Source organism: Polypterus senegalus, chromosome 8 (genome assembly GCF_016835505.1).
Source record: "Polypterus senegalus isolate Bchr_013 chromosome 8, ASM1683550v1, whole genome shotgun sequence".
Lineage (NCBI taxonomy): Eukaryota > Metazoa > Chordata > Cladistia > Polypteriformes > Polypteridae > Polypterus > Polypterus senegalus.
This window is the reverse complement of record NC_053161.1, coordinates 181,749,314-181,767,478: the sequence shown is the minus strand read 5'-3', so window position 1 is coordinate 181,767,478 and position 18,165 is coordinate 181,749,314. Positions and strand designations below refer to the sequence as shown.

General features: G+C 38.0%; 2 protein-coding genes across 2 annotated transcripts in view; one reads left to right on the top strand and one right to left on the bottom strand.

Annotated features, from left to right (window-relative positions):
* The window catches only part of LOC120534744 (gastrula zinc finger protein XlCGF26.1-like), a 534,784-nt gene that overhangs the window by 392,522 nt on the left and 124,097 nt on the right, over positions 1-18,165 (top strand). The window lies entirely within an intron of this gene.
* The window catches only part of LOC120533664 (gastrula zinc finger protein XlCGF57.1-like), a 160,296-nt gene that overhangs the window by 58,021 nt on the left and 84,110 nt on the right, over positions 1-18,165 (bottom strand). The window contains exon 4 of the mRNA XM_039760563.1: positions 11,814-12,230. Within this exon, the coding sequence (XP_039616497.1) occupies positions 11,814-12,230 (417 nt within the window). The remainder of the gene's footprint in view (positions 1-11,813; positions 12,231-18,165) is intronic.

Below are 18,165 nucleotides of genomic sequence, written 5' to 3'. Positions count from 1 at the left end.
CAAATGGCATCAGCAGAGTTCAAAAACTCAACAGAATTGTCAGGTGAAATGAATGTGATGTGGATGATCAATACATTTTAAATGATTGTGCCCGATGATACTTAGTGACAAGAAACAAAACTATAAATTATACATTGTCAAATGCTGACTAGTAGAATGCATAATGCTGCAAAGAAGAGCTTTAGTAGTACGGGTGACAACACCTCTCTCACTAAAGTACTTTCTTCTCATAAATATCCCATCTTCATATCCTGCAAAGTTTTCATGCAACGCTCATTTTTCTTCTTTTCTACGTCATATACAATATGTCTTTATTTTGCGTTTCTGTCACTCGCGTATGGGGATGTGCATGTACAATTTAAACTGATTTTTATTTAATGGGAATTGTTCCATACTGTATGCATAAAAGAACTGTTTTACATTACAGTGAGTAATTAACCAATTTAAAAATAGTAAATGTAATAATTTTAAAGTAAATTATGTTTCAAGTCTTGTTAGAGTTATTTGTTGACTAATACGATTTTGTTCTGTTTGACTTTGAAATAAACATGCAAATACTTTTTAAACTTACACTTTTACTATTAAACTTCAGTAAAAATTTTTGAATTCAATTTTCGTCAATATCGCATTGAATTTTGATTCTGTTTGGGCTTTCATTGTGAGAATGCAACGTAAAACTGCTTGTGATTAAATTTCGTTTTTTTCTCTGTATAAAATGACTTTTTCAAATGTTTGGCTCTGAAATTTAATTGTCATTGCAAAAGCTATTCTAAAGGGAAACTGTTAACATTTTAATATGAATGACATATCAAGATTTTCCTTGTTGTCTAATGTTATCTGCGGAAGGTTACATCACCTTTCTTGGATACATCCTTCTTTCTACAGTAATTAGTGCGGTGGAAAACCAGATGGTGTTAACGGTTGTACATATTCTTTGTGTTATTGTAGGTTGAAGTTTTCATCTTCTGCACGATCACCACCAGCTGTTTCAGCAGAGTCTATTGATAAGCATTTAACCAATCTGCCGTGTAAAAGATCAAGATTTTTGGCGTTAATTCCACAACAGCAACATTTATTTATATAACACATTTTCATACAAAAAGTAGCTCAAAGTGCTTTACATAATGAAGAAAAATAAAAGACAAAATAAGAAATTAAAATAAGACAACATTAGTTAACATAGAAAAAGAGTAAGGTCCGATGGCCAGGGAGGACAGAAAAAAAAAAAAAACTCCAGACGGCTGGAGAAAAAAATAAAACCTGCATGGGTTCCAGGCCATGAGACTGCCCAGTCCCCTCTGGGCATTCTACCTAACATAAATGAAAAAGTCCTCATTGTATTTAGGGTTCTCACGGACGCTCTTGACAATGATGGTCATGCAGACTTCTGGCTTTTAATCCATCACTGTTGGAACATCACGGTGCTTTGAGCGCCACCACCAAAAAGACACCGGAAAAAGAAACAGAAGAGAGAGTAGGGGTTAGTACGGATTTTAGAGCCACCATGAATAGTTATTATAATGAATTGGATATACAGAGTATCAGGATTAAATTACAGTGAGGTTATGAGAAGGCCATGTTAAAGTAATGTGTTTTCAGCAGTGTTTTAAAGTGCTCTACTGTATCAGCCTGGAAAATACCTATAGGCAGGCTATTCCAGATTTTAGGTGCATAGCAGCAGAAGGCCGCCTCACCACTTCTTTTAAGTTTTGCTCTTGGAATTCTAAGGAGACACTCATTTGAGGATCTAAGGTAACAGATTTGGAATATAACGTGTCAGGCATTCCGATATATAAGATGGGGTGAGATTATTTAAGACTTTATAAACCATAAGCAGAATTTTAAAGTCAATCCTGAATGACACAGGTAACCAGTGTAGTAACATCAAAACTGGAGAGATGTGCTTGGATTTCCTTTTCCTGGTTAGGATTCTAGCAGCTGCATTATGTCTTTTTTGGGTATTCCTGAGAGGACTGTGTTACAGTAATCTAGTCGATTGAAAATAAATGCATGAACTAATTTCTCAGCATCTTTCAGTGATATAAGAGGTCTAACTTTTGCTATGTTTCTTAAGTGATAAAATGCTGTCCTAATGATCTGATTAATATGTGATTTAAAATTCAGATTACAGTCAACAATGACCCCTAACCTTTTTACATCTGTCTTGACTTTTAATCCTAATGTATCCAGTTTATTTCTAATAGCCTCATTGTATCCGTTATTGCCAATCACTAAGATTTCAGTTTTCTCTTTAATAAATGGCCTCTGTCTGCATTTACCCGCAAGTCATTTACTACTTTAACGAGTGCAGTTTCTGTGCTGTGATTTGTTCTGAAACCTGACTGAAATTTATCAAGAATAGCAGGTTTATTGAGGTGGTTATTTAACTGCATAATGACTGCCTTATCTAAAATTTTACTTAAGAAAGGCAGGTTAGAAAATGGGTCTAAAATTTTCAAATGCAGAGGGGTCAAGATTATTTTTCTTAAGTAGGGGTTTAACTACAGAAGTCTTAAGACAGTCTGGGAAGACCCCCGTATCTAGTGACGAATTTACTATGTCAAGAATATAATCAATTAGCACGCCCGATACTTCTTTGAAAAAATTTGTTGGTATTGGGTCAAGGACGCAGGTGGAGGGTTTTAGTTGAGAAATCATTTTATGTAAATCAGGTAAATCTATACTAGAGAAAGAATTGAATTTGTTAATAATGGAATACTGGGGTTTAGGAGGATCCTTAGTATTGGGGAGATATACTATGTTATTTCTAATATCATTAATTTTTGATTGAAAAATACAGCAATAGCCTCACAGGTTTTACTGGAAGTACTTAGGAGGCATTCCTTTGAGTTACCTGGTTTAGCAGACGATCAATCATCAAGAATAAGACTCTGGGATTACTAGCATTGTTATTTATAATCTTAGAGAAATAGCAGCGCCTCTCAAGACGGACAGTGTTATTGTATTCTGTTATTTTAATTTTTAATATGTTATAGTGGATAGTTAGTTTAGTTTTCCTCCATTTACGCTCAGCTCTATGACATGTTCTTTTTAAATCAGACACTCTTTGGGTCTTCCATGGTATAACAATACTGGAAGGTTTTTTCACTGTCTTTTCAGGTGCAACTCTGTCAACAGCAGCTCTCACTTTAGTATTAAATTTTTCCACCTTATTATTTACATTATCCTTACTATTATAGTTGGCACTATAAACAGACTGATTGCTTAGAATGTTAGTAAATTTTAAAGCTGCTGATGAATCAAAGAAGCGTTTTTTAACAATATGCTTCTCATGAGCATTTTCTATCATTATTTCTATACTAAAAAGTAAAAGAAAATGGTCTGATAGACAAATATCAATGACCTGCTTTATATCAGCTTTTAGTCCTTTAGTAATTACTAAGTCTAACTTATGTGTAGGCTGATTAACGAGCTGTCTCAAATCAAAAGAGTCCAAGAGGTTCATGAATTCCCTTACTTTTAGGTCACACTGATTTTCGATATAAAAATGAAAGTCGACAACTAGTAAGAGTGTGTCATAGTTCGTAATTAAAATTCCTCAAAGAAAGACGCGTTAAATTTAGGAGGTTTATACACGGATATTACTAGAACGTGAGAATCTCCATGAATAATAACGGCGAGATACTCAAAGGACTTGAATTTACCAAAATTGACATCTTTACATTTTAACCAGCTTGAGTAAACGTTTGCTAGTCCGCAGCCTCTCTTTCCTTGGCGATCCGCACGAGTAAAACTGTAATCTGGAGGCGCAGATTCGATTAAAACAGTTGCGCCATCTGAGCTAAGCCATGTTTCACTTAGTGCAATAAAATCTATTTTTCTATCACTAATAAGATCATTGATAAAAAATGTCTTGTTAGTTAAAGCTCTAACGTTTAATAGTGCCATATTTAATGTTTCGGAGGGGCATAGAAGAATAAATACTATGTGCGTTACTGATATATGGAACAGGAACTAAGTTATTTTTATTAGCGCCGCTCTGTGTGTATCTTTTGTTTAATCTATAGTCTGTTTTAGTAGTTTTAATGCATTGTTTATCTAAAGTAGTAATTGTAATTAAATTATTGGTGTTTATGCCGTATTGCCTTGATTTTCTATGTACATTGAGATTGGTTATTAGAGTATTAATGTTGTGCACTTTTACGGAACATTTTATTAAACAATTATCATGTCCTAGCACAGCAATAGCATTTCAGAAGGAGTTAAGAGTAGAGATAGATAGTCAAGGATAAATGAATTACCTTAGATATATTTTTGGAGAGGACCCAGGCACCAAAACTGTTCAGATGTAGGCCATCTCGCTTGAAGAAATGCGGCCTTCCCAAGAAGAGGTCCCAGTTGTTGATGAATCCGATGTCTTGATTCTTGCAGAAGCCATGCAGCCAGTTGTTCAATCCTAGCAGACAACTGTAGTACTCATTTGATCGTCTGACGAAAGGTAGTGGACCCGAAATGAAGATCTTTGTCGATGGGGTCCTCTCCTTCGTGTCTTAGTGCTGCAAAGTCAGCCTTAAGGATTTCCGACTGTCGGTGTCTTATGTCATTCACGCCGGCATGCAATACAATTACTCCAACTGCCCTCTCCTTCTGCTTCTCGTTGATTGTCGGCGCACGTCTCATCACATCTCATACACGAGCACCAGGAAAACAAGAAACAAAAGATTTTCGATTAGGGCATGCGCTATTGAGGTTTCTAAGAATCGAATTACGTACCACTATTACATCACCAGGGGTTGAAGGCAAAAAGGGGAAGCGGAAAGGGTCGAACCGATTCTGAGTCGAGATGCTCGCCTGTGCCGATGGAGGTGTTCTAGCCTTGAACCCCCACCTGCATAACTGAAATACGACAAGGTCTTTATCGGTGTTGTCGTCACTCCTACAAGGCGCGGGGGTGAAGTTTACTTGAGCGGCACAATGCGGGGTTGATGTTATGCCGATTTTAGATGGCGAGGATGGTTTATCCAGCAGCCAAGTCTTCAAATCCCTAAGATATCTTCGTCTGGACAGGAGTTTCTGAATCTGTTTGTTGTGTACCTGGAGTTCTTCTATGAGTTTCTAACGCAATCTCACTGTCGGCCATTGTCTGCTTCCACTTCCGCTTCCTGCCTAGACAGACGTCCAGGACACACGTTTAAAAGCACCAAGAATAATATTTAAGAATTCTTTTGAATGAAGTGCACAAAGCACTGCACACTCCACAATTCTCCAATAAACAAATAAACAATAAATAAATTATAAACAATAATAAATCAGTAACAATAACCAATCCTCCACTCCCAGCAGCTCTGTCATACTTCCTCCCAACTGCCAATTTGTTTGACTTCATTGTTTCTCAGTGCTAGGATTGCCCGTGTACTCATTTGTTCAATTGATAACCTTTCATGATGAAATTCTTCAATAAGATTTGAGCATAATATGTCTTCTTTAATTGGGCACTTAAAGTGAGGAAAACATAAAAATTTATAAGAGCTGAAAGTGCAGGAACTGTATCTGTCAAAAGCATTCATACGAATGAGAGGGCTGTGGGTGTGGCTGAATATGGGTGAGAGGAGGGCGGGACTAGAAAAAATCTCATGTCAAAAGTCTTATCTTGTGGGACTTGAAAACATCTCTTCAAAATAGTCTTGTCTTGTTGCAGGATTATATATATTGTAAAAGCCAGCCTAACAACAGACAGACAGACACTGCCCTTAAGTCCACCACACACGGTTTATTTACAGTATGTACAATATAAGTGTCCAAATAGTCCTGCACACACACAGTGCTCCAGCACCAAACACCCTTCAGTTCAGGGCCTCTCAACAGTCCTCCCTGAGCTACCTTTCCTCCTCTCTCCAGAGTGTTGCCTTCTTCCACCCGACTCCTGCTCCCTGTATGGAGTGAGGCGGCCCCTTTTATCTGGTCTCGGATGTGCTCCAGGTGCCTGATGATGAACTTATATCATATAATGATGAAGTTATATGTAAAACGTTGTCTTAGTCACAGCACAGTACAATAATAAAACATTTTCTCAAACAAATATGATAGTTGACCAGTCTGTATCATTGCTAATCGATCTTCTAGTTACAGAGGCGCAATCCCAGTCACTAACACATTTACCATGTAGCCCCCCCAAAGTAAGAACACATTACATCTTAATTTAATATTTAATCAATTAAACCCCTAAACCCGCAATCATCAAGCAAAATAACAGTTGAAATCGTTACTCATATGATTTGTTTTGTTATACAAATGAAACAAAATATCTATTTACACTTCAGATACTGCAAGCCGCTGACAAGCCCCTCTCTTTGTCGCCAGTCTGTAGCAGCGAAAAACTAAAAGCAATAGAGTTTAACAGACGACATTGACCTTGATCACGAGTTTGTTTCAGTTGTGTAACGTTAATGCAAATGGCCAGGAGGTGTCACTAGAGAGGCGAGTGTCAAATGCTTCGACACAAATTATTCAAATATTTCTATGCTTCGTGAGGCTTCACTCTGCCCATCACTAGGCAATTCAAGCCCTGCCGATCCAATAAGCTACTCATGATATGCAGTGTTAGCGAGCTTTCCTATCAAACATGTCGGTGGACATCACTCATAGCATGACAAGAAAGCCTGGTGATAATCATTGATTTTGAATTAATTACCCCACAAACACAAGCCAAACCTTTTCTGCCACAGCAGCTTGGTTTTGTTTATATCAAATGTTTAATTTTTAAGCATACTTTCAGTGCTTGGTGGCTACAAACAGACGGGTGATGTTTATACTGAGGCTGAACTTGCAGCTTGGGGGGCCCTTAGTGGTTTCGATGGCCCTCTACTTCTGTAGAGACTTCATAGAGCAAGAAATGGCGCTGTATATCGTACAAAATTTTTATGATTTTCATCATATGTAATGGTTCTAAATTATGTGTTTACATGAGGACACCTGATTAAAAATTCAAATGCAATTAATCTCTTAGTTCAAATTTGTAATTGAAAGTCACTATGTATTAATTGCAATTTGTCATATTTCCTTCAAGCAAATTAATATTTTTCTTTAAAGCAGAAACAAATCAGGGATTGCTTTCTAATAAAAAACAGTTTGAATAATCAGTTGCCTATTTATATTACATTATTTTGGTTTCTTTATTGAACAGTTTTATGTAACAGAAACAAATGAACAAACAGTACAACACTAATTAGTGAATGGCTCAAAGTAGGTTTAATTAATTAATTAATACTTTTGAGCCACGCAACAATGCAAATTAGTTGGAACTTTGGTTATGTCAATAATTCTGTCTTTAAAATGATATGAAGATGAAAAATAAAACATTATTGAGTTTCTGCCTATTTATTTAGCCAGTTGTTTAAGCAGACTTCAGTTTATTTCCACCAATTGTTTAAGTGTTGATATCCCAGATACAAAAAGAACAGTTCACAAGCGACCAGTGCTGGGAAACGTTACTTAAATTAAATTTATTACATTGTTCTTTACTTACAAAATCCTGATCTCCTCCAGTTCAGCGCATTTCTTTTCTTCAATTGTCTCTATGGGGGAAAAAACAAAGGGTCGGAGTAAAGCTGTATGCACACTGCATGTGTTGCTGCCATGATGTGATTTAACTGATCGGTTACTTCACTGCATTTCTCAGTTTGCTATCTGTGCTTTTCTTGGAGCTCGTGATGGACAACACGTTACCTCTTGAAGGACAGTATCTCACATTCCAGTCCAAAAGGTGAGATGGAATCCTCGTCTCTCAGCAGCCTCAGCCGAGTACTTCAAGCTTAGTGCACTGAGCCCGTTGTCTGAAAGGCCATAATGGTGCCCACAGATGGGTTTGGCTGAATGTGGAGATGTCAGCTCAGATGTTCTCTTCTACATCGATGCCCAGTGAACTAGAGATGAGGTTAGGCTCCTCCGCACACACTGCCTTGTCAATTTTGCTCTCGGGTTGGTCAGTTTAGCTTTCGGCTCAAAAGACCATGTAAAAGAGGGGTTTCACAGACCTCTGGAAAATGTGCTAACTCACAGGGTTTGGCCAACAGAAAACTCAGAGCAGGAGTCACCATCAGATGACTGGAGATGACAGACAGATGATTGTAATTTATTCAAAGCAGCAAATAATATACAACAATAAAGTAAGCACACTGTAGGTAAACCAAGATAGTGGAATGGAAAGTCTCTCAGGAACAGGAAACCCCATCTGTTCAAAAGGCGTGACTTTACTAAACTTTTTGACAGGAATAATAATAATATTTACTGATGCTGAGGAGACTTACAACATTTGAGACACAATTGCTGGCATTTCTTTTGCTTTTCCAGTATTAGCACAGACAACTGAAGTGACCTCCTCATGGTGACACACTGCCAGTGCCTATCAGTCATAACATATCAAATCCTTTTGAAATTCATTCTAAAACATTCTGACAGGTTAACATTGCTAGTACGTTATAAAAGCTCTCTGAAAGAAAATTTTCTGAGTGAAAAAGAAATTCCACCTTTACTTTAATATACAGTGCATCACTTTTCCCACATTTTGTTATGTTACAGCCCTATTCCAAAATTGATTAAATTCATTTTTTTCCTCAAAATACTACACACAACACCCCATAATAACAACATGAAAAAAGTTTTTGAGATTTTTGCAAATTTATTAAAAATAAAAAAAATGGAGGAATAAGTATTCACAGCCTTTGCCATAAAGCTCAAAATTAAGCTCAGGTGCATCCTGTTTCCCTGATCATCCTTGAAATGTTTCTGTAGCTTAATTGGAGTCCATCTGTGGTAAATTCAGGTACAGAGACATCCTGGATGAAAACCTGCTCCAGAGCGCTCTTGACTTCAGACTGTGGCGACGGTTCATCTTTCAGCAGGACAACGACCCTCAGCGCACAGCCAAGATATCAAAGGAGTGGCTTCAGGACAACTCTGTGAATGTCCTTGAGTGGCCCAGCCAGAGCCCAGACTTGAACACGATTGAACATCTCTGGAGAGATCTTAAAATGGCTGTACACCGACGCTTCCCATCCAACCTGATGGAGCTTAAGAGGTGCTGCAAAGAGGAATGGGCGAAACTGGCCAAGGATAGGTGTGCCAAGCTTGTGGCATCATCTTCAAAAAGACTTGAGGCTGGAATTGCTGCCAAAGGGGCATCACCAAAGTATTGAGCAAAGGCTGTGAATACTTATCTACATGTGTTTTCTCAGTTTTTTTTATTTTTAATAAATTTATAAAAACCTCAAGTAAACTTTTTTCACATTGTCATTATGGGGTGTTGTGTGTAGAATTCTGAGGAAAAAAAATAATTTAATCCATTTTTGAATAAGGCTGTAACATAACAAAATGTGGAAAAAGTGATGCGCTGTGAATACTTTTCGGATGCACTGTAACAACAGTTCAGTAATTAACTATTTAACACCAAAATAAAATGCAGGTATTTCAGAACATTTATATTTTTGGGGTGGTATGCCATGACAACGGGTTGATAGCCCCCAATGTAGATCTTCTCCAACAAAGCCCACTTCTGGAGGTGGCACCCAGTCTGAATTCTTTTCTGGCCCAGAGTACTCCGATTTGTGAGAATTGTTGGCCACATCCAGTACTGCAATATGGCAATATGTGCAGCAAAGTGTAGTCTTTTTAATTTTTTTGTATCTTTTAGATATAAATTTTCCAAAAAGCAATTGTTTGTGTAAACTTAGTGTCATATTTAGGAGTATGGATGCTAATTAATGCGACTCCCCACAGACGCCAGGCACCCTCAGGCGATGGTGGATGCTGTACAGGTAAGTCAGCTCTCTCCAAGCCTTTTCTACTTTTATTCTATTTATTTGACATGTATATTATTTGGCAATTCTCAAGTGTTAAATAAGTTATGTAAACCCGAGTTCTTATATACAGTTTTGTAATGTTCTATTATAAAAAGCAAACAAACAAAAACATAATCAAATTTAAAAAAGCATTTCTTCTTTTAGTGCGCTGCCACAGTGATGAAACATAATTCGGCGTGGTGTACAGTGTTATCCTCCCTGGACTGGTGGATGTCAGGGAGAAGTGTATTCCTAAACCTTGTAGTTACAAACAAAGAGGCACAAACTTTAGTTTGCGTTCCGCTTGGCTGCAGGATTTAATCAAATTTTTTATAACCACAAACACATGACATTTATTCCAGAGTTAACACAATAAGTCCGTAGTTTATGTAACACTAACTGTAACAGCTCATATTACAGTCTTCATACCATATTTTCAAGTACTGTATTAACAATATTACAGAACACATTTAACTCCATATAAAATTATCCAGCTAACATCTTTGTTTTTTCTTTAAAACCCTATGATTGAAAACTTATCACTTATCAAACTGCTCATATTCAATAAACACATAAACATACCGCAATACATTGACATAAACCAAGACAAGATGTGTTTCAGCCCTTTAACGCCTCTGGTGCTTAATGTGAAAACAACCCTCGTGGCTTTAGCTCTTCCGGGTACAGCTAAACATCTTATTTTCATCAGATTACACAAAAAATACTAAACTCCCAGCTTTGAACGTAATATACACAGCTTCACAACATTCTTATGTCTTACTCGGGAGTATTACATCTTGTTTGGAGGAATATTAACCCACCTGTAGTTACAAACAAAGAGGCACAAACTTTAGTTTGCGTTCTGTTTGGCCGCAAGACTTAATCTGCCATGCTTGCCTCTGTGGTGTTTTATGGTTCCTCCCTAGCGATAGTGCCATCTAGTGAACTGTTTGGGTATTTTCCTTAACACAGTATTCAGCAGAGCACCAAACACTATGAATGTGACATTCAAACACTAGAAAATATTAGCAAAAAAATATATATATTGGTGTGTTTTATTTTATGTACATACATTTTTTTAACCTTTTACAACAGCATGATCATGTGTATATTTTGGATTTTAATTTTTATTTTACATTTTATTTTATTGATTTTGTATTAATAGTTTGTGTTTATAATTATTAGTAATTGATTTGATTTGTTATTTAATAAGCATTGGCGAGAAGCTGTTTGTATGAAAAACTATTCTATTTTTTTTTTTTTGTTTTTGATTTTGTCAAGTTTTAAAATTTTTTGTTATATTAAAATAGCAAAATGTATAATATATTAAAGCTAAACTATTATTGTGTGAGGCCATGGACAGTATATTGTAAAGTGTTTTTTTTTTCTTTTTTCTGATGAAATGTGTATAAAATATTGTAAATAGTTCTATATGTAATACGCATGTTATGAAAACAGAGATAGACGTACGGTGGAGGCTGTAGGGTCTTTGGTGAGAAGCCATTTGTATGATGCCCTGTTCTTTATTTTGTTTCAGGTGAAGGAAAAAGGATATAAACTTCAATGTTTCCTACATGTTGATTTTTTTTTTTTTTTTGACACAACACTTATTAGGATGGATTTGTGTCAGTTACATGTGCTTACTGTCCAGGCAGGAGTGAACCTCACTCTTTAGTCAGGACAGTTCAGTTGTACTTCTCTCCGGTGGGAATTCTGGTATTTCTCTGAAGTGTACTGCTCTGACAGATTTGTTTGCCACGTTCCAAACAGCAATATGGCTTCTCTTTGAGATTCATTTCTTAACAATAGTTTAGTTTGCTTACTTTTCAGGAAACGACTGAATGTCACTCTTGAGTCCTGAAGGGTTCTTGTTTTTCTGGACTGAATTTTGAACTTCTGCTGTTTTTATTCTGTTGTGAACTCTCGTTTGTATCTGTAGACTATCCATCTGTTTACCACATTGAATACAGCAATATGGCTTCTCTCCGGTGTGAACTCTACTGTGTTTCTGAAGACTGTTCATCTGTGAAAACTGTTTGCCACATTCATTACAGCAATATGGCTTTTCTCCAGTGTGAACTCTAGTGTGTTTGTGAAGACTGCCTATATGTGAAAACTGTTTGCCACATTCATTACAGCAATATGGCTTCTCTCCGGTGTGAACTCTCGTGTGTTTCTGTAGATTGCCTTTCTGTGAAAACTGTTTACCACATTCATAACAGCAATATGGCTTCTCTCCAGTGTGAACTCTTGTGTGTCTCTGAAGACTGGCCATCTTTGAAAACTGTTTGCCACATTCATTACAGCAATATGGCTTCTCTCCGGTGTGAACTCTTGTGTGTCTCTGAAGATCTCCTTTTTGTGAAAACTGTTTGCCACATTCATTACAGCAATAGGGCTTTCCAGTGTGAACTCTTGTGTGTATCTGAAGATCTTCTTTTTGTGAAAACTGTTTGCCACATTCATTACAGCAATAGGGCTTCTCTCCAGTGTGAACTCTAGTGTGTTTCTGAAGAGCACTCTTTTTTGGGAATTCTCTGCCACATTCCACACAGCAGTGATTATTCTTTCCTGTGTAAAATTTAAAACAAAAAGGAAAAAAAAAAACGTGCTTATTTTCAATTTGTTGCCTTATTATCAACATTAACTCACATTAAATATATGATGGCTGAAATTAGGAACAATCTTGATCAGCATAAGCAATTATAAAACTTTTGTTGTACTTGGAAAACACACTTAATTTGTTAATTTTATGTCCTTTATTACAACTGCTCAGTAGAGCCACATGTATAAAACTTCCTTATGCTCGGTAACATATATGAAAGCTGTTTCTTATGCAAAAGTTAGGATTTATAAAACTAGAACTTGCCATTTAAATTGGCTCAAAGTTTCCTCAAGTTTTAAACATTTGTAAATCCCATGCAGACTTCATTTATTTGTGGTGGCAATTTAGCAACTCCAGGTGGAAAAACGAAAAACTGAATAGAAAATTTCATTTCATTACACATTTCACATTCTGATGTTTGACAGGCTACACAAAGAGTGAGTTTTGATGTATCACAATGACATTTGGGCTAATAATTATGACTGAATTCTAAGCCGATTTAAACTCTCTACTGTCATCCTCTTTGAAGTGTGTGCTGAACTGCAGCTTTCCTTAGAGAGTCCACCATGCAGAAATCACACAATCCCTTTGCTCTTACAGATCTTAACAGCTGTGGGTTATTTGGCAATGGTGGCTTTTCAGTGTGAACTGCCTGACTGGTGAATAATCTCTCAGTCACCCTGAGCCACGTAATGCCATCTGTATGGGATGGTATACTTAAGATAGTAGAGTGTCACAAACTCGACACAGAGTCATAGAAAGGTTTGGGGCAGCCACCCGTATAATTGATTTCCTGGCTGCAAAAGTCATTTTAAAATGAATACTGCACTGATGTGCACACAACCGAGTCCAAGACCGAACTGAGGGAATAGAGAAAAGGTACAGGCTTTTAAAGAGGGAAACAGGAAGTGAGACCATAGGGGTTGGGCTCATGGTCTTCAGCCATTGGTTCGAGCCCAGACGTGACATCACAGGGGCAGGAGCCGGCAAGGCCTCCATCCATAGGCTCGGTCCCGGAAGTGATGTCAAGAGAGCCAGGTGGAATCTGTTGTGAATGGTCTATAGGAAAGGGAGAGAAAGAGTCAGTGCACTCTGCCACATCCCGCCATGCCTCGGAACTGCCCTTACTCAATCCTTTTAGCTGCCTCCCATGCGTAGGTGTGTGACAAGAGATATATGCAATATCATTACCATCAGGCTGTGCAAGTTGTGATCAAAAAGAAATCTGCAGCAACGTCTGCTGTCTTCAGCAGTGGTGGTCTTACTGGGCCTACAAGCCCCTTTATGATAACTAAGCTCACCAGTGTGTTCTTTCTTGTTATTAATATCCCAGACACTTTGAATTGGGTAATCTTAAGGTTTTCCAATGTCTCTTAATGATTTAATTATTACTTTCCAGCTTCTTTGACTTTCATTGGCACAGCTCTTGCCATCATGTTGAACAATGACAACTACAGAGACCAAAGGTAGTCTGTAGGTAGGAGTACGCTGAGGTGTCTTAGGCCTGCAAGTCTAAAGAAATGAAACACACCTGAGGAATCACAAACACCTCTGGCACCAATTGTCCCAAACATTATGGTGCCCTGAAATGGGAGGATGATTCAGAAAAAGTGCTATCATTTCTACAAGGTGCGACTGAAATGTTTGCAAATCCCCTTAAATGAAAATCAGTAATCTGTATTTTAATTACATCTGAATTATTTAATTTGTAATATTATATGGTGGATTAAAGGAGTAAATGCAAGAAGAATGTTTTATTGTCTCAGCCATTGTGAAGGTTACTATATAAAACAGAATGCCATGCCAAGCATGAAAAGCGCACCTTCAATAAATAGAATGTGTCATGACATTTATCCAAAAATTAAGCAAGACTTACATAGATGGTCAACTCTTCCTCTCACTCTCGCTGGAAGAATTAATGTTGTTAAGATGACTACCCTTCCTAAGCTTCTATTTTTATATCAAAATATTTCAATATACATCAATAAATCATTTTTAAGCAATCAGATTCAAACATAACCTAATTTATTTGGAACTCAAAACATCCAGGCATCCAAAGAGCGACCTTACAAAGACCTAAGGCAGAAGGTGGCATGGATCTACTTAACTTTCAGTTTTACTACTGGGCAGCAAACATACAAGCTATTAAATCCCGAACATGGACACAAATGGATGAACATACACAGGCTTGGCCCGCAATACTTCTTTATATTCCCTGCTTTGTGTCCTAATAAATATAAGTTAGTGCTTCACTCACTCAGAATATGGAACCAATGTAGGAAGCATTTTAAGATAGAGAATCTTTTATCTGTGGCACCTCTGTATGAGAACCACCTTTTTCAACCCTCACAAACAAATGCAGTTTTTAATATCTGGAAAGCATTTGGGATTAAATCACTGAGAGATCTTTATATAGAGAACATCTTTGCATCCTATGAACAATTACATTCCAAATGTAACTTTCCAGCAACACATTTCTTTCACTATCTTCAAATTAGAAACTTTGTTAAACAGCACCTGCCAAATTTTTCTGATCTCGCACCCTCCTCTATGCTGGAAAAAATATTGGTCAATTTCATGGACCCAGACAGTATTTCTGCAATATATAGAATTATTTTACAGTCCCTCCCTTTCAAAGATCCAAGAGGACAATGAAAAAAACATCTCTTACTCAACATATCAGAAAAGGAGTGGAAGGTAGCAATGCAGAGAATCCACTTGAGCTCCATATGTGCAAAGCATACAATTAGTCAACTAAAAATTATATATCGAGCACATCTGTCTTGTTTGAAACTGTACAAAATGTTTCCAGGGCAAGATCCAACCTGCAAGTGCTACAATTAAGTCCCAGTCTCAATGGGTCACATGTTTTGGGCCGGCACCAAATTAACATCCTTCTGGACAAAAAATTTGTAAGTGCCTTTCAGTCAGCCTTGGTGTCACAATCCCTCCTAATTAACTAATAGCTGTGTTTGGTGGGCTCACAGAGGGGCTTAAAGTGGAGAAAGATAAACTGTGATTGCCTTCACAAGGAGAGAAGGCAGGAAGCAGGGAGGAAAAAGTCGGTGCATGAACTAGCGAAGGTGCTAATAGTAGAGAACACCTACAGCTGAGCAGTGATCCTGGGTGTTTGGCCAGCACCCCGGGAGCAGGCGGTAGTGGTCGCTCCCACTGAGCATTATTGAGGAGTGGGAGCGACCGGAAGGAGGATGGCTCACCACATAAGGCCAGTAAGACAGTGGGAGTCGGGACGTGGGATGTAAAAGCCCCAGCGTGGATGCCCATGTCACAGTCAGGTGAAGCCCACTGGATCCAGGGATCAGCGAGGTGAACAGATCAACAGGAGAAGGCAGAAAGAAGGTCAGCTGCAAGTAAGGTGGCTCCCCTGATGCATAGCCTGGATGGGAGAAGCAGGGGAGTCAAATCGTTTTTTTATCGTTTTTAACCTCCACAATTCACAGCGTTTTATTGGATTATTTGAAGATTTTTGAGCAACACTGCACTTATTTATTTGAACACTGTTTTGATTTTGATTGTTGTTATAATAAAGCACTTTGCACTTTTCTCACCATTCTCTTCTTACATTGTTGTCCAGCTCATCGGTGACATTACCGACGGTGTTGGGTTCAAGAGCTCCCGAAAGACAGATGGGAGTATGGAGCAGAACTCACATCGGCACAATAACTCATACCTCGACATCCCTAGAAATAGCCTAATCACTCTTCACTGGACTTCTCTACCTCTGCTAGGTCTGTTTTGTAGCTTGGATACTAAAACTGCACACAGTACTCCAGATGAGGCCAGTGGTGTTTTATAAAGCCTCTGCATAACCTCCTGTGACTTGTACTCCACACATCAGGGCGCTAAATAACCTGACATTCTCTTAGCCTTCTTAATGCCTTCTGAACTCTCTAGGAGTCGGTGGTGATGACTTCATTACAACTCATAAATCCTTCCATTGTGTATACAAACCATACATTTTTAGTTACTACATGTAAAACTTTGCATTTACTTAAATTAAAATTTCATCTTCAACAAATCTGCCCAAGCCTGTGTACTGTCCAAATCCCTCTATTGTGATGATTCAACACATTCTCGATTATCTGCCAAATCCACCTACCTTGGCATCATCTGAAAACTTAACCACTTTGTTATTTTTATTCTCATCCAAATCATTGATATCATTATGATACTCAATATTCAGAGGCTGTTCCCTTGCGCTCAGCCATGTCTTAAGCTGTCGCACAGGAAATTGTAGGGGTCTTTGCGTGTGATGGCATCCCTAAAGAAGTCCTTACAGGCCAAGAGACGTCTTTCACGTCAGAAAACATTTAGGGAAATGGCCAAGTTACTCAAAAAAATAGCATTTAAAGGCCGCGGTGTATCATCCACAAACCGATGGTTTAAAAACAAATGCTTTGCAAGGTGGTCAGCAGGGACAGGGTTCTCTCCTTTTAAATTGTTATAAGGATGACAACCTCGGGGAATATGGGATATTTTAAAAGGACGGGAAGAAGAGGCTCTTCCCTCTAACAATATACTGAATATATTGCGCACTTTCAAGATAGATTTGGGAAAATTTGACCGATATTAAAAAGCCACTGTCACAAAGATGAGTCACAGACATCATAAATGTTTGGGGCAGCCACCCATATATTGTTTCTCGGCTGCAAAATTGAAATAAATTGAAAAGAGATGTTCACAGGTTTGAGTCCAAAATAGTTTGGATATTATGGAGGTAAAACGGCAGCTTTAAAGGCCGGTAAAGGAAATGACATCATCAGACCCGGAACCGGAAGTGTTGTCATCATTGGTGCCAGATCCCTGCAGGATTTTCCATGCAGAACCATTGAGAAAGACAGTCAGTGCACCCTGCTGCCCCCTGGTCTGGCGTGGTATTTCTATCATTTAGGCCATTCATCCAACCATCCATTATCCAACCCGCTATATGCTAACTACAGGGTCACGGGGGATTGCTGGAGCCAATCCCAGCCAACACAGGGTGCAAGGCAGGAAACAAACCTCGGGCAGGGCGCCAGCCCACTGTAGGTAGGCCATTCAGCTCTCTCCCAGTCAGTTGTCTCACAATCACTGACAATATATTTATATAGCAGTGGCCCTCACACTGGCCTTTGTAGGACACCACTCTTATAAATCACTCAGTTCTGATAGGGTTCCTCGCACCATAACCCTCCACTTCCTGTGTTTAGCCAATTCTGCACCCATCTGCACACCACACTGTGAACTTTCACTTCATTTAGTTTAGTGGCACCTTATCAGATACTTTCTGAAAGTCCAGATAAATAATATCATCTGTTCCACTTTGATCATATCCATTGGTTGGTTCCTCATAGATTTCCAGCATGTTAGTAAAACGCAACCTCCCTCATTTGAATCCATGATGACTGTTTAGTAAAACTCCTGTTCTTACCATGTGTCACTCAATCTTTTCCTGAATAATTCCTTTCATTTATTTTCCTGTGATGCAAGTTAAGCTTACTAACCTGTTAAAACTTCAGTTTTCCCAATCACACTTTCTATATTAATGGGATTACATTTTTCAGTTCATAAAAATTGTCCCAATGTGCAGTGACTACTATAAACTATCCATCAGAGGATTATATATACTGTATATTTACTAAACTCTGTAAGCATTTGAGGATAAATAACATCTGGTACTGATAATTTGTTTGATTTCAACCAATTCAATCTTCACAGCACTTCTCTCTCTACAATTTCCATATCCCTCAGTACCTTCTGTGG